The 21,369-nt window shown below is 43.6% G+C and overlaps 1 protein-coding gene across 4 annotated transcripts in view; it reads left to right on the top strand.

The window, feature by feature from the left end:
• The window catches only part of LOC135519660 (myosin light chain kinase, smooth muscle-like), a 94,775-nt gene that overhangs the window by 26,980 nt on the left and 46,426 nt on the right, over positions 1 to 21,369 (top strand). For 3 of the 4 annotated variants that reach the window (XM_064944903.1, XM_064944902.1, XM_064944904.1), the window contains exons 4-9: positions 4,813 to 5,020; positions 6,410 to 6,455; positions 19,379 to 19,544; positions 19,801 to 19,966; positions 20,142 to 20,163; positions 20,321 to 20,913. In XM_064944903.1, coding sequence (XP_064800975.1) covers positions 4,813 to 5,020; positions 6,410 to 6,455; positions 19,379 to 19,544; positions 19,801 to 19,966; positions 20,142 to 20,163; positions 20,321 to 20,913 — 1,201 coding nt within the window. Of the gene's footprint in view, positions 1 to 4,812; positions 5,021 to 6,409; positions 6,456 to 19,378; positions 19,545 to 19,800; positions 19,967 to 20,141; positions 20,168 to 20,320; positions 20,914 to 21,369 lie in introns of those variants that run through there. The other variant, XM_064944905.1, reaches the window with a different exon arrangement.

The raw sequence follows: 21,369 nt of genomic DNA, 5'->3' as shown, positions 1-21,369 counted from the left end.
CAGTCCTTCAAAACAAGGGTATCAAGTGCACAGATGTTTCCCGGCTCCCAGGAGGAGGTAATGTGTCAGGGAGTTTGTTACTTGGTTCTGTTGCTGTCCCAGGCAGCATCCATCACTACTGAAGGCAATATTCATCACCTCTCTCTCCTTACGGCTGCGTCCCAAATGCAGCCCATTCCCTATACAGTGCACTACTGTTGACCAGGGCCCATAGGCAGTATAGTGTCGGGTGCCATTCTTATGCTCGTCCAGATTGAAGCCTTTTCAAATGTTCTGTGTTGCGTAGGGGAAACTTGATTTCTCTTTTGGCAGATCTGTGCATATTCTACTCTAGTCAGTGTTTCAGCCCGATGCAGATGACCAGATAGTATCTGTCCTGCTTCTGGAAGGAGTTAGAGTTGCAACGATGATTTGTCTCCGGTCTTGGCCCAGGGGAGCGACTGGCTCTGCTAGGTTTCATTGCAGAGGGATGTTTGTGCTGTCTCCTCTCTGAGGTTCAATGGACAAGAAAAACCAGAAGCTCTACCAGATCAGAGTTGGAGAACATTGATGTATAAATCAGTGTCCTGCCTGGCTCAGTTGGCAGAGCATGGAGCTTGCAACGCCAGGGTTGTGGGTTCAATTCCTGCGGGGGGGGGGGGGCCATTATGAAAATATATGCACTCAGTACTGGAAGTTACTCTGGTAAAAGAGCATCTTCTAAATGACTAAAATGTTAATGTATGTCAATGGCTGGCGCTTCAGGTTTTTTGATGTGGCATAATTGAATCCTCTCCTAAAAAGTATACAGAATAGCAAGTGAACCAGCCTAGTGTCCCCATTTTGAGGTTATCTGGTCCTGCTGCCTGTCATTTACAGGACATGGCCTTTTCCTTCCCGGCAGGCGTGGTTTTTTTGTCATGTTTTCAATAAGAGGGGATGCTCCTGTGAAGACAAGGAATGTCCACCAGCATGGAGGCAGGCGTCTGACATGCTCTAGCCTCTCTCTCTCTCTCTCTCTCTCTCTCTCCAGGCTCCTAGTCATTTATTGGCCTGCCAAGGGAAGAAGAATGCAATATTACATAATTACGAGCCAGTAGGAAAATATAGGGGGAACAGCATGCGAGGGAGGCTCCATGTTAACTCTGTGAAAGGTATGCTGCCAGAAACCTGATGGTGGTTGAAAGTGCTCGCCTATTGAAAGCAGATGTGGACCACTGCTAGGCTATTCCTACACGGCTCCACCCTTTTCCACCGCTCCGCTCACTTCTCTAACCAGTGTTGGAGAAGCGGCCATCTTTCTTCTTCTGCTGGTTACATTGGTTAATGGTGTCCATTGTCCACATTGGCTACATTTTGAAGGCAGTCTTCCTTGTCTCATCCATCCACTGGCCTTGGTTAGGAACGGTAGTTAAACACTGGTGATTTGTCTCTTGCATGTGTAATTCATAGCAGCTATTTGGCAGTGTGGCTTGACCGTGTCAGTGAAGCCAGGGAAAATAAAAGGTTGATGTGATGGAGACATCAGGTTGTTTCAATGTTGAAACAATCAGTTAAGTACTTCATTATTTTCCTTCCAATGGAATGTTAGCTCAGGACTAAACATTAACTCCGTGTCCTTAAGTGATGTGGGATTCCTCACCATCATGTGGACTGTGGCTATTCACAGCACTGGGAGAGTCAACGTATTGATCACTCAACATCATCAAATGACCAGACAATGCTCGGTTGTAGTGTTATCACTTTTTCTGTCTGGGAATAGTGTGCCAATTTGGGACCCAAACTTACTGTATTCTGACCCCGTCCAGTGGTAGAAATCACAACTTTGTGTGATGTATGCTACAATGCAGGTGGGAATACATGAATAGGTTCTTATGAATGTCTGTTGAGCCAGAGGACAATTCTTCTCCTAGAGTCTCCGTCAGAGGCCAACACCAGCAGTAATCCACTACAGGTGTCTTCCAGAATACAAAGTTGAAAAGTCATTCTGAGTACAAGACATTTTAGAGAATTACTGGGACAAATAAACCATAGGCCTATTTCTTGGGGAATGAAAAAGACCAGGGGTTTGTCCCAAATAGCACCCTATTCTCCATATACGCCACTACTTTTTGACCAAAGCCCTGGTCTGAAGTAGTGCACTAAATAGGGAATAGGGTGCTATTTGGGACATTATTGATTTGGTGCAGCGACTGGTCTGAAGACGCGAGGGATCAAAATGTCCTTTCTGGTTTCTTCACATGGAAACGGTAGTACTGGAAATCGCTGCTTACATGATTAAAATGAAACAAACGTTGCATCTTCCCTTTTTAATCAGTTTCTCTCTTCATTACGAGGGGATTTCACGGACAAGGCTGCTTTCATCCCTTAAGTATTAGCCTTGTTATAGCGAGTAGTACCCTTGTTGTGGTGATACATTGGGTTCCAGTAGCATGACTCAACAAGAACGAGAGAGAATATTCCTTGCTTTGTTCCCTTTTTTTACTTGTCGCCTTCTTGCACTCTTGGGTATATTTTGGTAGTCTTTAGAAGCTAAGGTTCGTATGTTCTGGGTGGATCAGCAGTCAGGGCCTCTCTGCTACCAGTGCATTGGACCATAGTCTTGTCGCAACCTTTTTTGTTTTCAACCCGTTTTTCTCTTGGTACTTGTCTGTTTTTCTGGCATTTTTTAAACTTGACTTGGTGTGTAAACAACCTAATGTTTTTCCTATACTCCGCATGTGAACTTGCTCATTCAGGATGTTTGAGGCCCAGAGAGGACCACAAGAAGCTTTAGGAATGAGAAGTCCGAAGTCTGCTCGAAATTTCTGTGGCACTGAGCCTCAAGAAGCTGAGTTAAGGAAATGCCAGTGTCTGTTTGATTTAATAATGACTTTAATACTGCTATTTTTGGGCAAGCCTTCGGAGAACTGGGTACAACAGAGGTAATATTTGATTGAAACTGAGAGAGGCTAGTTTGACAGGCTGGAATGTGAGTGGCCGATTTTAAAGAGCGAGGCTGGGCCTGTTTTCTTTACCTTGCCTCAGAATTTCGGGTGGCATACGGAGTCATTCTATTCTCTACTAGCAGTCGAACCTTATTCATTTGTATGTTCAATCTGAAATCCGTTGCAGTGGTTAAAAATGTCCATTTCTCTTTAGTTTTTTCTGTTAATTCAAAACAAGTTGTCTTTGCGAGGGGCTTGTAATTGCAGAGTTCGGGTTTACCATGGTTCTCCTCCGAAATACAACGTTTTAAATCCCCAGGGTTCAAGACGAGGATTGTTGGCATGCCACCAGTGGAAACAGAGTGTGCCCATCCCCTGTCCTTATTAGCTGTGGCCTCTGCCTGCAGATTTGTGATGCTTCAAAGATTTCGGAGAAAACAAGCTGTAGTGAGATTAGTGAAGTCAACTAGAACTGAGATGAATCGGAGAAAGGTGGGAAGCTCCTTTCAGAGATCCGGGGAAAGTTAGAGGTGTTTAACAGATCTTCTGTACCTGTTCACTTTTGCTAGTTAACTTCCTGTGCTGTTTCAGCACCAGTGTTGTAACTCCACTGTTGACAAGTGGCATGATGAGTGATTGCTACTGACCTGGGCCATGTCGGGAAAAGGATAATTGAAACGTCAGAAAGGACTAAGAACTTGAGTTATGCACTAAGGAAAGGGGAATGAAGTTGAGGAAATTAGGCTTAGCTGGAAACCAGAACACAGGGATAATAAAACCAATGTGTTTTTTTGTATTCGAGGAGGTCAGAAACGTTAAGGGTAATCGGTAGCTTTCCATTTCGCTTGCTAGTTACCGACATCAATGTTTATCATTTGTGTTTTTGTAAATATCCTTGTTTGCCGTGTCCATTTTGTTTTCACATCTAATTATTGATTTTGTATCCACTTTAATTAGGCTATGGGCCACAGATTGTCAGTTTCACACACCCAGTGAGTTGCTGTGCTCCGACTCCAGTTGTATTGAGAAGATTATGCTAATGAAAAGGGTGGATGTGAACACACTATGCTTTTTGTGCCCGCATAGAGATTGTCATGGAGCTTGGTGTCCGTCCGTGCCCTAATATTTTGACCTGCTCATTTAAAACCAGCTTATGGAAACGGTTTATTGATTATGATAGTGTTATGTTCATGGGAATGTGATACATACACTCTGTACAAAACATTAGGAACACCTTCCTAATATTGAGTTGCACCCCTCCATTTTGCCCTCAGAACAGACTCAATTTGTCGCGGCATGGACTCTACAAGGTGTCAAATGTTCCACAGGGATGCTTGCCCATGTTGACTCCAGTGCTTCCCACTGTTGTCAAGTTGGCTGGATGTTTGGGTGGTGGGCCATTCCTGAGACACACAGGAGACTGTTGTGCAGTCTGCCTGGCACCTACTACCATACCCTGTTCAAAGGCACTGAAATCTCTAGTCTTGCTCATTCACCGTCTGAATGGCACACGTACACAATCCTTGTCTCAGTTGTCTCAAACCTTCTAAATCCTTCTATAACCGGTCTCCTCCCCTTCATCTACACTGATTTCGAAGTGGATTTAACAAGTGACATCAACAAGGGATCATAGCTTTTACCTGGTCAGTCTGTCATGGAAAGCGCTTATTGTACATACTGTATGTTTCTATGATTTACTTCCCATCCTCACTCGAAATAAATGCCTCTTCCTGGACATTGCAGCGCTACCAACTTTTTTTACTTCCTCACTGAGAAATCCACCGTGCCACTTCACAGGGATATTATTGCTGATTTTAACCCTATCAACTGTTTTCTTTCAACCAGGGCCATTAACCACTGATGCTCTATGTTAAAAATCCACTGAGGTACATCCATCTATCCCCAGGTGAGAGGATACCCTGAGCCCCATGTTACGTGGTCCAGGAATGGGAAAGCAGTGATAGCTGGAGAGCGGTTCGTCATGGAACAGAGCAGCCGTGGAACCTTCAGCCTGGTGGTACACGGTGTCCAGGAGGAGGATGCAGGGCGTTACACGTGTGAGGCTGCCAACGATGCTGGGAGCCGCCAGGTCACAGTGGAGATCACTATAGAAGGTACAGCCGCAGCTGTCCGATAAAACTGTGTCCCAAATGGCACTCATTCCCTAATATAGTGCTTTACTTTTGACCAGAGCCTGCAATAGGCAATGTCCGTTGTGTGCAATATAGGGAACAGGGTGCTATTTGGAAAGCAACCTAACCCTCTCCATCAGCCAATCAGAAATAATAGAATGGCCTGTTGACAATTGGGCTCCTGAGTGGCACAGCGGTCTAAGGCACTGCATCTCAGTGCTAGAGGCGTCACTACAGACCCTGGTTCGATTCCAGGGTGTATCATAACCGACCGTGATTGGGAGTCCCATAGGACGGCTCACAATTGGCCCAGCGTCACAAGGGTTTGGCCATCACTGTAAATAAGAATTTGTTCTTGATCAACTTGCCTTTTTCTAAATAAAGGTTAACTAAAAATACAAATAAATAATAATTGGACAGGGTCCATTGCATCTCCTTTGAAATGTAGCATAGGCAGTAGACTGGGACATGTGCACGGCCTCAATACCTCATGTGAAATTAAACCAAGACGGCGCCAAGTATTTTTAATGGCACCGCCTTTATTTTACTCCGTAAAATACAAGACGTCCTGTCAAAAGTATTGTACATAGTCTTTTGTGCTGTTTTTAACTCTATGTAATAGTAAGAATAAGGTTGAATACTTTTCTACTTCCCTGTTCAGACGGCAGTCATTAGAGTAACCGATGGCTAAGCCAGCAGAGGTTTTGTCCCAAATGTCCCCCTATTCCCTATACTGTATAGTGCACTACGTTTTGACAAGAGCCCTATAAGCCCTGGTCGAAAGTAGTGCACTAAATAAGGAATCTGGTGCCATTTGGGATGCTGCCATTATAATATCCACATGGAAGGCTTCGGGAACTTTTTCTTCCTGTTAGGATAAGTGTTATTGGCACACTTTTAGATTTTCAAATTCCTTTGTGTATACCATGCCAGCTGTGCCTCTTGCATTTCCAATGTTTACACTGTGGATACTTAGGTTACATTGTGCATGAAAGAGGCGGCCTGGCACCTACTACTTTCCAGGGAGAAGTATGTAAACATTCAGACGTCCTCCACATTTTGTTAAGCTTTACAAGATCGTAAACAGCTATTTAGGCACCTCTTGCTCACTGAACACTAGCAGATACATATGGAGCATGACCTCTGTAACAAGGGGCATTGCAGCGAGATCTGAAGCATTCTTCAACACTGCACAGTGCACATTCATTTACACCCGTGCTGCTGGACTTGCACCAGCAATCTATTCCCTGTCTCCCCAATGGCACCCTATTCCTTATATAGTGCACTGCTTAGGGAATAGGATGCCATTTGGGATGAATCCTGATGTTTATAATTATTCATTATCTGAGGCGTGTTTTCCATCTCTCATAGGGAACACAGGGAAGAAATCCAGACTCCCCTCCTCCAGTAGAACAGGGTAAGGTATATGTGCCTGCGTCCCAAATGGCACCAAATTCCCTATATAGTGCACTACTTTTGACCAGAGCCCAATGCACCCTTGTCAAACGTAATGCACAATATAGTGAATAGGTTGCCATTTGGTGAGCATCCTTTCTTTGCAAATGGTGGTGTTTAAATCAACCTTACTGTCCTGTTTCATCGTTCTGGTCGTTTTTATTTTCAGAATATTGTTCATCAAAATGCTTTCTTGGTATAATAAATATGGCTGCGAATCCAACTTTTGAGGGATCTTTAGTCCGCTGCACTAAAAAGATCAGGGGCTTGCCGACGCTTTTGCACGTGCGGATCAGAACATGTGTATATTCTATATGTGCAGAGAACCGGCTGCTCAGACGAATGATAATCAAATTTATGTATGTAGTTTATTTATGTAGCCCTTCTTACATCAGCTGATATCTCAAAGTGCTGTACAGAAACCCAGCCTAAAACCCCAAACAGCAAGCAATGCAGGTGTAGAAGCACGGTGGCTAGGAAAAACTCCCTAGAAAGGAGGAACCAGGCTATGAGGAACCAGGCTATGAGGGGTGGCCAGTCCTCTTCTGGCTGTGCCGGGTGCGGATTATAACAGAACATGGCCAAGATGTTCAAATGTCATAAATGACCAGCAGGGTCAAATAATTATATTCACAGTAGTTGTCGAGATTTGCAACAAGTCAGCACCTCAGGAGTAAATGGCAGTTGGCTTTTCATAGCCGATCATTGAGAGTATCTCTACCGCTCCTGCTGTCTCTAGAGAGGTGAAAACAGCAGGTCTGGGACAGGTAGCACGTCCGGTGAACAGGTTAGGGTTCCATAGCTGCAGGCAGAACAGTTGAAACTGGAGCAGCAGCATGGCCAGGTGGACTGGGGACAGCAAGGAGTCATCATGCCGGGTAGTCCTGAGGCATGGTCCTTGGGCTCAGGTCCTCTGAGAAAGAGAGAATTAGAGAGAGCATATTTAAATTCACACAGGACACCGGATAAGACAGCAGAAGTACTCCAGATATAACAAACTGACCCAAGCCCCACGACACAAACTACTGCAGCATAAATACTGGAGGCTGAGACGGGAGGGGTCAGGAGACACTGCCCCATCCGATGATACCCCCGGACAGGGCCAAACAGGCAGGATATAACCTCACCCACTTTGTCAAAGCACGCCCCCACACCACTAGAGAGATATCTTCAACCACCAACTTACCATCCTGAGACAAGGCCGAGTATAGCCCACAAAGATCTCCGCCACTGCACAACCCAAGGGGGAGCGTCAATCCAGACGGGAAGATCACGTCAGTGACTCAACCCATTCAAGTCATGCACCCCTCCTAGGGACAGCATGGAAGAGCACCAGTAAGCCAGTGACTCAGCCCCTGTAATAGGGTTAGAGGCAGAGAATCCCAGTGGAGAGAGGGGAACCGGCCAGGCAGAGACGGCAAGGTCGGTTCGTTGCTCCAGAGCCTTTCGGTTCACCTTCACACTCCTGGGCCAGACTACACTCAATCATATGACCTACTGAAGAGATGATTCTTCAGTAAAGACTTCAACGGTTAAGACCGAGTGTGCGTCTCTCACATGTTTAAGCAGACCATTCCATAAAAATGGAGCTCTGTAGGAGAAATCCCTGCCTCCAGATGTTTGCTTAGAAATTCTAGGGACAATTAGGAGGCCTGCGTCTTGTGACCGGAGCGTACTTGTCGGTATGTACGGCAGGACCAAATCGGAAAGATAGGTAGGAGCAAGCCCATGTAATGCTTTGTAGGTTAGCAGTAAAACCTTGAAATCAGCCCTTGCCTTAACAGGAAGCCAGTGTAGGGAGGCTGGCACTGGAGTAATGTGATCACATTTTTTGGTTCTAGTCAGGATTCTAGCAGCCATATTTAGTGCTAAATAACTGAAGACTATTTAGTGCTTTATACGGGTAGCCGGAAAGTAGAGCATTGCCGTAGTCGAACCTAGAAGTAAGAAAAGCATGGATACATTTTTCTGCATCATTTTTGGACAGAAAGTTTCTAATTTTTGCAATGTTACGTAGATGGAAAAAGCTGTCCTTGAAACAGTCTTGATATGTTCGTCAAAAGAGATCAGGGTCCAGAGTAACGCCGAGATCCTTCAGTTTTATTTGAGACGACTGTACAACCATCAAGATTGTCAGATTCAACATAAGATCTCTTTGTTTCTTGGGACCTAGAACAAGCATCTATGTTTTGTCCGTTTAAAAGTAGAAAGTTTGCAGCTATCCACTTCCTTATGTCTGAAACACAGGCTTCTAGCGAGGGCAATTTTGGGGCTTTACCATGTTTCATTGAAATGTACAGCTGTGTGTCATCAGCATAGCAGTGAAAGTTAACATTATGTTTTCGCATGACATCCCCAAGAGGTAAAATATATAGTGAAAACAATAGTGGTCCTAAAACGGAACCTTGAGGAACACCAAAATTTACAGTTGATTTGTCAGAGGACAAACCATTCACAGAGACAAACTGATATCTTTCTGACAGATAAGATCTAAACCAGGCCAGAACTTGTCCGTGTAGAGCAATTTGGGTTTCCAATTTCTCCAAAAGAATGTGGTGATCCATAGTATCAACTGCAGCACTAAGGTCTAGGAGCACGAGGACAGATGCAGAGCCTCGGTCTGACGCCATTAAAAGGTCATTTACCACCTTCACAAGTGCAGTCTCAGTGCTATGATGGGATCTAACCAGACTGAAGCGTTTCGTATACATTATTTGTCTTCAGGAAGGCAGTGAGTTGCTGCGCAACAGCTTTTTCAAAGAATTTGGAGAGGAATGGAAGATTCGATATAGGGCGATTAAAAAATAAATAATAATAATAATAATAAAAAAATATATATATATATTTTTTTTTTCTGGGTCAAGGTTTGGCTTTTTCAAGAGGTTTTATTACTGCCACTTCTGGTGAGTTTGGTACACATCCGGTGGAGAGAGAGCCATTCATTATGTTCAACATAGGAGGGCCAAGCACAGGAGCAGCTCTTTCGGTAGTTTAGTTGGAATCGGGTCCAGTATGCAGCTTGAAGGTTTAGAGGCCATTTATTATTTTCATCATTGTGTCAAGAGATATAGTACTAAAACACTTGAGCGTCTCTCTTGATCCTAGGTCCTGGCAGAATTGTGCAGACTCAGGACAGCTGAGCTTTGGAGGAATACGCAGATTTAAAGAGGAGTCCGTAATTTGCTTTCTAATGATCATGATCTTTTCCTCAAAGTTAATGAATTTATTACTGCTAAAGTGAAAGCCATCCTCTCTTGGGGAATGGTGCTTTTTAGTTAGCTTTGCGACCGTATCAAAAAGAATTTCGGATTGTTCTTATTTTCCTCAATTAAGTGGGAAAAATAGGATGATTGAGCAGCAGTGAGGGCTCTTCGATACTGCACGGTACTGTCTTTCCAAACTCGTCCGAAGACTTCCAGTTTGGTGTGGTGCCATTTCCGTTCCAATTTTCTGGAAGCTTGCTTCAGAGCTCGGGTATTTTCTGTATACCAAGGAGCTAGTTTCTTATGACAAATGTTTTTTGGGGTGCAACTGCATCTAGGTTAAATTGAGTTCCTCAGTTCGGTGGTTAACTGATGTTTGTCCTCTGGTGTCCTTGGGTAGGCAGAGGGAGTCTGGAAGGGCATCAAGGAATCTTTGGGTTGTCTGAGAATTTATAGCATAACTTTTGATGCTCCTTGGTTGGGGTCTGAGCAGATTTATTTGTTGCAATTGCAAAGGTAATAAAATGGTGGTCTGATAGTCAAGGATTATGAGGAAAAACATTAAGATCTGCTAAATTTATTCCATGGGACAAAACTAGGTCCAGAGCATGACTGTGACAGTGAGTAGGTCCAGAGACATGTTGGACAAAACCCACTGAGTCGATGATGGCTCCGAAAGCCTTTTGGAGTGAGTCTGTGGACTTTTCCAAGTGAATATTAAAATTACCAAAAATGTGAATATTATCTGCAATGACTACAAGGTCCGATAGGAATTCAGGGAAATCAATGAGGAACGTTGTATACGGCCCAGGAGGCCTGTAAACAGTAGCTATAAAAGTGATTGAGTTGGTTGCATAGATTTCATATCAACGTTTTGTTTTTTTTGTCAATTGAAATTTACAATCGTAAATGTTAGCAACACCTCCGCCTTTGCGGGATGCACGGGGGATATGGTCACTAGTGAACCAGGAGGTAAGGCCTCATTTAACACAGTAAATTCATCAGGCTTAAGCCATGTTTCAGTCAGGCCAATCACATCAAGATTAGTTCATTGACTATAACGGCCTTTGAAGTGAGGGATCGAACATTAAGTAGCCCTATTTTAAGATGCGAGGTATCACGATCTCTTTCAATAATGGCAGGAATGGAGGAGGTCTTTATTCTAGTGAGATTGCTCAGGCGAACACCGCCAAGTTTAGTTTTGCCCAACCCAGGTCGATGCACAGACACGGTCTCAATGGGATAGCTGAGCTGACTACACTGACTGTGCTAGTGGCTGGCCTGCACCCTATTTCATTGTGGAGCTAGAGGAGTTAGCCCTGTCTATGTTGGTAGATAAGATGAGAGCACCCCTCCAGCTAGGATGGAGTCCGTCACTCCTCGACAGGCCAGGCTTGGTCCTGTTTGTGGGTGAGTCCCAGATAGAGAGCCAATTATCTACATATTCTATCTATTGGGAGGGGCAGAAAACAGTTTTCAACCAGTGATTGAGTTGTGAGACTCTGCTGTAGAGCTCATCACTCCCCCTAACTGGGAGGGGGCCAGAGACAATTACTCGATGCCAACACATCTTTCTAGTTGATTTACAGGCTGAAGCTATGTTGCGCTTGGTGACCTCTGACTTTTTCATCCTAACATCGTTGGTGCCAACATGGATAACAATATCTCTATACTCTCTACACTTGCCAGTTTTAGCTTTAGCCAGCACTATCTTCGGAATAGCCTTAACGTCGGTAGCCCTGCCCCCAGGTAAACAGTGTAGGATCGCTGGATTATTTGTTTGAAGTCTAATACTGCGGGTAATGGAGTCGCCAATGACTATGGTTTTCAATTTGTCAGAGCTAATGGTGGGAAGCTTCGGCGCTTGTTTAAGTTAGATCAAAGCGGAATCAATGTATGCAACAGTGGCGGTCTGTGTCATTTAAGATTAGGGAGGACATTTTTTATGAGCATGGCATTATTTCTATACGGCATATTGGATGACTGTCATTCATATTCCATTCACCCAGCTCAATGTAACATCGATAGGTTTAGGCTACTACATGATACTCAAAGTTTCCCTATGCCTATCGAGGTTGCTACAACCTAGCCTACAAATTGAAGTTAAACACACACACATGAAACATACACTACAGGTCAAAAGTTATAGAACACCTACTCAATGGTTTTATTTTTTACTATTTTCTACATTGTAGAATAATAGTGAAGACATTGAAACGACACATGGAATCACATAGTAACCAAAAAGTTGTTAAATAAATGAAAAAATGTTATTCTTCAAATAGCCACCCTGCTTCCTTCTGAGAATTCGAAGGCAATCGAATAAACCCCCACTTCCTTCCATTCTGCTAGGAAATGTGCAGTCTTTGGGGAATAAAATAGATGACCTACGGACAAGAGAAAAATATCACCGGGACATTCAAAACTGTAATGTCTTATGCTTCACGGAGTCGTGGCTGAACGATGACACTATCAACATACAGCTGACTGGTTATACGCTGCACCGGCAGGATAGAACAGCGGCGTCTGGTAAGACAAGGGGCGGCCGGCTAAGTATTTTTGTAAATAAAAGCTGGTGCACGATATCTAAGGAAGTCTCAAGCTATTGCTCACCTGAGGTAGAGTATCTCATGATAATCTGTAGACCACAATATCTACCTAGAGAGTTTGATCTGTATTTTTCGTAGCTGTTTACATACCAACACAGTCAGAGTCTGGCACTAAGACCGCATTGAATGAGCTGTATTCCGCCATAAGCAAACAAGAAAACGCTCACCTGCTGGGAAGAGGTCAGAGACCTGGCCATGTGGTGCCAGGACAACAACCTCTCCCTCAACGTGATCAAGACAAAGGAGATGATTGTGGACTACAGGAAAAAGAGGACCGATCACTCCCCCATTCTCATCGATAGGGTTGCAGTCGAGCAGATTGAGAGCTTCAAGTTCCTTGGCATCCACATCACCAACAAACGAACATGGTCCAAGCACACCAAGACAGTCGTGAAGAGGGCACGACAAAACCTATTCCCCCTCAGGAGATTGGTTGCATCACTGCCTGGTATGGCAACTGCTCAGCCTCTGACCGCAAGGCACGACAGAGGGTAGTGCGAACAGCCCAGTACATCACTGAGGCCAAGCTTCCCTGCCACCCAGGACCTCTATACCAGGCAGTGTCAGAGGAAGGTCCTAAATATTGTCCGACTCCAGCCACCCTAGTCATAGACTGTTCTCTCTGCTACCGCACGGCAAGCGGTACCGGAGCACCAAGTCTAGGTCCAAGAGGCTTCTAAACAGCTTATACCCCCAAGCCATAAGACTACTGAACACCTAATCAAATAGCTACCCAGAATATTTGCATTGCCCCTCCCCTGTCCCCTTCTTTTACACCACTGCTATTCTCGGTTGTTATCTATGCATAGTCACTTTAATAGTTCTACCTACATGTACATATTACCTCAACTAACCGTTGCCCCCGCACATTGATCCTGTACCAGTACCCCCCTGTATCGCTATTATTATTTTCCTGCTGTTCTTCAATTACTTCTTACTTTTATTTCTTATTCTTATCCATATGGTTTTAAACTGCATTGTTGGTTAGGGCCTCTTAAGTAAGCATTTCACTGTAAGGTCTACTACACCTGTTGTATTCGGTGCTTTTGACTAATAAAATTTGTTAAAGTGTGAGTCTGCATGTGTGAATGCATGTATGTTTGTGTCTGTGCGTATGTAGTGTTTGAACGTGAGTGATTTGTGTGGGAGTGACGGTGTAGTGAGTGTGTATATATCAAGTCTAGTGCGTGTGCTTAGCGTCAAGTGCAAGATAGTCAGTCCAGAGAGTTTGGGTACTCTTTAATTGACTATTTAGCAGTCTGGCTATTGAGCTTCTACCCCCAAGCCATAAGACTGCTGTCTCGGAGCCTGTTGGTCCAGAAGCCGATGCTCCGGTACTGTTTTCTGGGTGGCAGCAGAGTGAACAATCTATGGCTTGGGTAGTTGGAGTCTTTGTCAATTTGTCAGTCATTCCTCTGTCACTGTCTGATATAGAGGTACTGGATGGCAGCCCCAGTGATATACTGGGCTGTCCGCACCACCTTTTTTAGCTATTTGCAGTGAAGGGCGGTGCAATTGCTATACAAAGTGGTGATACAGCCTGTCAAGATGCTATCGATGGTACAGCCTTTTGAGGATCTGAGGGCCCATGACAAATATTTTCTGCCTCCCTGACGGGTAGAGGCACTGCCATGCCCTCTTCACAACTGTGCGGGTGTGTGTGGACCATGTTAAGTTGTTAGTTATGTGGACACCAAGGATGTTGGGGTCGTGCGAGGCCACACAGTCATGGGAGTACAGAAGGGAACTCAGCACACTTCCCTGAGGGGCCCCCGTGTTGAGGGTCAGTGTCCCGGAGTTGTTGTTGCCTACCCTTACTGCCTGGGTCCGAGCTGTCAAAGTCCAGGATCCAGTTGCAGAGTTGTTCAGTCCCAGGGTCCCTAGCTTGGAGTGGACTATGGTGTTGAATGCTGAGCTGTAGTCTATGAACAGCATTCTCACATAGTTATTTCCCCTCTTGTCCAGGTGGGAGATGGCAGTATGAAGTGCAATTGTGATTGCATCATTTGTGGATCTGTTGAGGCTGTATGCAAATTTGAGTGGGTCTATGGTGTCTGGGATGATGGTGTTGTGTGTCATGACCAGCCTTTCAAAGCACTTCATATTTACTGATGTGAGTGCTACAGGGTGGTGTAGCCATTTAGGCAGGTTGCATTGGAGCTCTTAAGAAACATTTAGCAACTGACTCGGCGGAATGGATACACCGCTGATCACCCACACACAGTTCACCTTTATAGCAGCCACATAAAGCATCATCACTTTGCTCATTGTATAATTCCTTCTCGCATCTACTCTCTTTCCTTCTCTCACTTTTTCTTTTCCCCTTGCTTTTGGACAACACAACAGCTGTGTCAGTCTTTGACCAGGCAGCCAAACCTTCATAGCATAACCGCTAATGGCTACACAGCCTAAGTTGTCACCATAACGTTATGATCAACAAACTAGAACTAATGTGTTTGTACACATGGATTGGATTGTGGGTTTACTATCACGTAGTACAGTGTACAGCAAGCAGTTTAGCAGTTACACCAGCGGGTCCCAGTGGCAATACATTTGTAAAACCAAAAGCTTATATTTTTGTTAGCTTACCTTGACTTAGAGTTGCAGTGTTGGGTAACCTTAGCCAGCTAGCTAACATACATAGCATTAATCTCTGCTTGAGTCAGGTTGTTGGGTAAGCTAAATTAGCTGCATTAGCTAAGTAAGTGAAAGGTAAACTAAGAAGAAGAAAAAAAATACAATGAAATATAGCTAGCTCACTCTCGCTCTCTGCTGCTCTTCCTTAGTAGTTGAACAGTTTTGAACAAAACAATTGTCGTTCTCTCTGAGTCAGCAACTCACCACACTTTATGCACTGCAGTGCTAGCTAGCTGTAGTGTATGCTTGGATTGGATGGACAACATGTCAATTCATACTGAAAGAGGCTGGATGACGTCCCCCGGGAAGTCGTCATAATTGCTGAGCAAGTCTATGGAAGGGGTGAGAACCATGAGCCTCCGAGGTTTTGTATTGAAGACAATGATCCCAGAGAAGGACTGGAAATAGCTGTCCTCCGGCTACACCATGTTGCTACCCTAAAAGGTGCTGTTGAGGCTACTGTAAACGTTTAATTGCAAGACGGTGTGTTTAAATCAATTATTTGGTGACGTAAATATATTTAGTATAGTTTTATCTAAAAAGGATACATTTTTTAAATGTTTCACAATTTTATTTGGTTGTTGAAATCCACTGAATAGGATGGTCCTCTTCCTCCCTTGAAGAGCCTCCACTGGTATACAAGATCACATAATGATCACAGTATTCTACATAACCTAACCCGAATAGCATAGTATAACGTTACTGTAAGACAAAAACGGCAACACACTTTTCTCTCATGTGGCCAGAACTCAACAGCGCGTGCCACTGTGCAAAATACACAGGTACGCTACAGTATGCTAGTTTACCACCATCTGCTCTAAAATGTATTCACTCCATAATTCAAAACAACACTGTAGGCTACATCGAAACTCAAGTAGATCTAAATGCATATCTCCATGAAACTAATTGAGATCAAAGGGTACTATGCTGCTTAGCCTTTTTGAGGCCCTAAGTGAGGTTTGGTTAGGGGGGGACACACATCTCGCGGAAGTTTTAAAAGTTAATTTCCTGCAATTCTACACATCTTGCCATGGCGCATAAATAAAATGATGCCGTTTTCAAGGCCCAGTGCTGTCAAAAACGTGATTTTCCTGTGTTTTTATATATACATTGAACCAAAATAAAAACAAAACATGTAATCATTTCAAAGATTTTAGAGAGTTACAGTTCATATAAAGAAATCAGTCAATTGAAATACATTAATTTGCCATAATCTATGGATTTCACAAGACTGGGAACACAAATATGCATCTGGTCACAGATACCTTTAAAAAAAAATAGGGGCGTGGATCAGAAAACCAGTCAGTATCTGGTGTGACCACCATTTGCCTCATGCAGCATGATACATCTTCTTCGCATAGAATTGATCAGGCTGTTGATTGTGGCTAAGATTATTATTGATTTATCAAATTTAATTTTATGTCACATGCGCCGAATGCAACAGGTGTAGACCTTACAGTGAAATGCTTTCTTACAAGCCCTTAACCAACAATGCAGTTTTAAGAAAAATAAGTTAAGTAAAAAAATAAATAATAATAATTAAAGAGCAGCACTAAAATAACAGTAGCGAGGGGCAGAGGTTCAGGTTAGTCATTACTGCACGGTAAAGACTGCTCGGAACGAGAAGCACAACCATTTCGCTACACTCGCATTAACATCTGCTAATCATTTGTATGTGACCAATACAATTTGATGTGGTAATTGAAATAATATGTACATGTATGTGGAGTTAAAGGGATTTTGCATAGATAAGACGGAGTAGCAGCAGTGTAAAAAAGGATGGTGTGTCTTGGTAGATTGTTGGCGATGTGGACACCAAGGAACTTGAAGCTCTCAACCTGCTCCAATGCAGCCCTGTCAATGAGAATGGGGGCTTGCTCGGTCCTCATTTTCCTGTAGTCCACAATCATCTCCTTTGTCTTGATCATGTTGAGGGAGAGGTTGTTATCATGGCACCAAACAGACAGGTCTCTGACCTCCCCCCTATAGTCTGTCTCATCGTTGTTGTTGATCAGGCCTACCACTGTTGTGTCATCGGTAAACGTAATGATGGTGTTGGAGTCGTGCCTGGCCATGCAGTCATGAGTGAACAGGGAGTACAGGAGGGGACTGAGCACGCACCCCTGAGGGGCCCCTGTGTTACGGATTAGCATGGCGGATGTGTTGTTGGCAGCCCGCCAGGAGGTCCAGGATCCAGTTGCCATCAGAAGAATCCCGGAACATATTCCAGTCTGTGCTAGCAAAACAGTCCTGTAGCTTAGCATCTGCTTCATCTGACACTGTTGTATAGATCGAGTCACTGGTGCTTCCTGCTTTAATTTTTGCTTGGAATCAGGAGGATAGAATTATGGTCAGATTTGCCAAATGGAGGGTGAGGGAGAGCTTAGTATGCATCTCTGTGTGTAGAGTAAAGGTGGTCCAGAGTTGTTTCCCCTCTGGTTGCACATTTAACATACTGATAGAAATTTGGTCAAACGGATTTAAGTTTCCCTGCATTGAAGTCCCCGGCCACTAGACCATCACTAACACAGAGGCTGCTGCCTACATACAGACTTGAAATCATTGGCCACTTTAATAAATGGATCACTAGTCACTTTAAATAATGCCACTTTAATAATGGTTGCATATCTTGCATTACTCATCTATCTATATACTGTATTTTATACCATCTATTGCATCTTGCCTATGCTGCCTGTCATTGCTCATCCATACATTTATATGTATATATTCTTAGTCTTTACTTAGATTTGTGTGCATTAGGTAGTTTGAGGAATTGTTAGATTACATGTTGCAGCACTGTCGCAACTAGAAGCACAAGCATTTCGCTACACTCGCAATAACATCTCCTAACCATGGGTACTGTATGTAACCAGTAAAATTTAATCTGATAATTATTCTGTCTCTTCCCAGCCAAATCTGCATAGCTGGGATGGTTGTATCCCCCCGACAGCTGTCAATTATTTGGTCCTTAAATTAAATTAAATAAAGTATTCTTTAGACAATTTTGGTCTTTAATGCAGGGCCAACAGACATGTTCCTTACTTTTCCCCCTTCCACTTGCCTCTTCCATTTTTGCGGTAATGCTGAAATTTAGATATCATTTTGAGTAGAGCTGAAATGTCCATATATTTTTGTTTGCTGCATGTGTGACAACTCCACCAGTCCTATATGATATCATTAGAAATATTATAACCAAAGATATTGTTTTTTTTATCAATTAGTGTATTTAAGTTTAACCATAATATTGGTTATAATATTTGTTGTAATATTTGTTTTGTCTTTTCTGGTGGATTAAACTGAAATTGCAACTGACTTTCTATGGCTTGTTTTAAAAATAGCGATATTTTAGAGATGATGATTTAATTTTCAAATAACCTAAAGTGAGAGATTGTAAAGCCCATTCCTGAACATGGGGTGACACATTCTTGCTAGAGAACCAGTTCGGGTTTTAAGTATAGCTTTTGTATGACCGAAGCCTTTAGTGAGAAGTGTAATGCTTTAATGTTGAATCATTTCTGCTCCCCGAATTCATGTTCATTATAGAAATAGGCCTGTTTAATGTTGTCTGTCTTGCTGTTCCAAAGAAAAGAAAATGTTTTGCTCATATAATAAAAAAAATAAACAGGCATATGACTAAAACGTTAATCAGGGTGATCTCTCCACAAATGGAAAGGTATTTTCCTTTCCACTGTAGCAAGATCTATTTTTGCTAACTTTCTATTCAAATGTATTGTAGTGAGAGAATTTCTTTGAATACCGAGTATGTCCACTTCACCGTCAGACCATTTTATTGGTTATGTACATGGTAATGTAAAAGTATAATTTTTTTGGTGATCCAATACATATTATAAACTGGGATGGTTCGAGCCCTGAATGCTGATTGGCTGACAGCTGTGGTATATCAGACCTTATACCACGGGTATGACAACACATTTATTTGTACTGCTCTAATTACGTTGGTAACCAGTTTATAATAGCAATAAGGAATCTCTGAGGATTGTGGTACAGTATATGGCCAATATACCACACCCCCTCGTACCTTATTGCTTAAATGTAGTACATATCATAATTTGGTTGTAATGCAGAGGGGTTAGAAAAAGTATCTAGATCATCTATGAGGCTGTGGAGGGATCCAAGTTGTGGATTTAAGTAAGGGGGGGGGGGTGCAACTCAATGTTAGGAAGGTGTGCCTAAGGTTTGATATACTCTGTACATGCACAGAAGATTCGGGAAGCTCCGGATCTTTGATTGCCTCAGACAAAATCCCGTAAAAGTTGGATCCGCAAGCAATGGCCTGTAAATATAGTCTGTCAGTCACTCATATTTACTATATTAAGTCATTGTTCAAATGGAATTTGTTTGTTCAAGTAGTGTGATTAAGCAGACACATATTTGGATGCTGAGGTAGTGAGTGGTTGTGTTTTCTCTGACTCCAGTGGGCGGTTTGGAGTGTCAACCATGGAGAGCATGCCCAGTATCTGGGGGGAGAGCCCCCCTAAGTTTGTGACAAGGCCCTCGCGCATCTTTGTCCGAATGGGGCAGAGTGGCAAGTTCTCTGCCAAAATCACAGGACGCCCACAGCCCCTTGTTACCTGGCTTAAGGTGAGATGGAACAGAGAGAAGGTTTAGTAATCTCAGTAACTTTCCCACAATTCCCAGGTTTTCCAGCAATCCCAGTTTGAATCTTTTTTTGTATTAGGAGGGAATAAGCATGACATTTTGGAAAGTTAACATTTAGATTTTGCAACTGGTTAGAACAGGTGGTGTATTGTCTTTCAAATATGTAGGATGGTGAGTCTTAATCTCTGACATCTCTCTCTTCCACTTTGTCACTTTTTCTCTTTGATGGGTGTCACAGGGAGATGAAGAGCTTCATACTTCTTCCCACTTCAACATGTTTGAGAAGTCGGGAATCCACTTCCTGGAGATCCGAGATGTGTGTGTGGACGATGCAGGAATGTACACCTGCTCTGTGGCCAACAGTGCTGGGAAGGCCACAGCTACAGCAGAGCTGAATGTTCAGGGTAAGATACTGCAGCCATCAACACACAGGATGTGTCCCAAATAGCACTTTCCCCTTTGTAGTGCACTCCTTTTGACGAGGGTCCACTGAATAGGGTGCCATTTGGGACAAGTTATATTTGGGACATTTTTTGTTGTATTTGAGAGGAAATTCAGTGTGCTTCCTTTCCTTTTTAGGTTCAGGCAGTGAGGCTGGCATGTGAGTATGTATCTCATACAATTCCCTGCATTGTAGTATTACTAACTGTGATTCCATGAGCAATTATTTTCATGAGATGGAATTATTTGGTAGAAATGTATACATCAGAATTTCTCTACAGTTAAATATTCAATCCCTTGACAATGTGTTACTACAGCCTTGGTCCCTCTGCTCCGGTGGCCCCTGTCCCAAAGACAACTGACTCACCCGAAGTCAAGCACACAAGTAACGGCCTGCTCGCTGACCGGCGTTCACCTACCAAGACAGGAGACAGGACTGAGACCAGAGAGAGACTCGCCACACTCACCAGGGAGACCAAAGACCACACAGAGCTGACCAAAGCAACATGGAAGGACACCATGGTCTCTCCCAAGACCATCATCCTGGTGTCTCCCAAGCCCCCTGCAGACCTGCCTGATGAGGCACCTAGAAAGCCTGGAGTGGCAACCCCAAAGGCTGCCAGCTCCACCAGTCTGCAACACCATCTAAGAGGCCAGGGAGCTGCTAGGACCAGCCCAGACCCACACAGAGCCCCTGAGAGGGATACAAGGGATAGGTTGAAGACCTCCCCAGTGGGAGTCCAGAGCCCCCCACAGCCATCTCCAGAGCCCACTAGAGAGACTAGAAGGCAGGCCAGAGAGAGCAGGTCAGCGAGGGAAGCAGTGACTGCTGGAGCTCCACCAAAATTTGACTCTGTACCTCAGAGCCAGGACACTAAAGAGGGGACCAAAGTCGCATTCAAATGCCAAGGTGATTCAAAACATCTTATGGTGTATTATATTGAACAAAATTATAAATGCAACATGTAAAGTGTTGGTCCCATGACCTGAAATAAAAGGTCCCAGAAATGTTCCTTAAGCACAAACATCTTATTCCTCTAAAAATGCTGTGCAGAAATATGTTTACATGTTAGTGAGCATTTAACCTTTGCCAAGATAATCCATCCACCTAACAGATGAGGCATATAAAAAATGTGATTAAACAGCATGACCATTATACAGCTGCACCTTGCTAAAATGTGCAGTTTTGTCACAACACAATGCCACAGATGTCTCAAGTTTAGAGGGAGTGTGCAATTAGCATGCTGACTGTAGGAATGTCCACCAGAGCTGTTGCCAGAGAATTGAATGTTAATATCTCTACCATTAGCCGCCTCCAATGTCGTTTTAGGGAATTTGGCAGTACTGTACGTCCAACCGGCCTCAC

The sequence above is a fragment of the Oncorhynchus masou genome, chromosome 29 (genome assembly GCF_036934945.1).
Source record: "Oncorhynchus masou masou isolate Uvic2021 chromosome 29, UVic_Omas_1.1, whole genome shotgun sequence".
NCBI classification, from domain to species: domain Eukaryota; kingdom Metazoa; phylum Chordata; class Actinopteri; order Salmoniformes; family Salmonidae; genus Oncorhynchus; species Oncorhynchus masou.
Note: the sequence above shows the minus strand (reverse complement) of the source record. Positions and strands in the feature narration are given on the sequence as shown.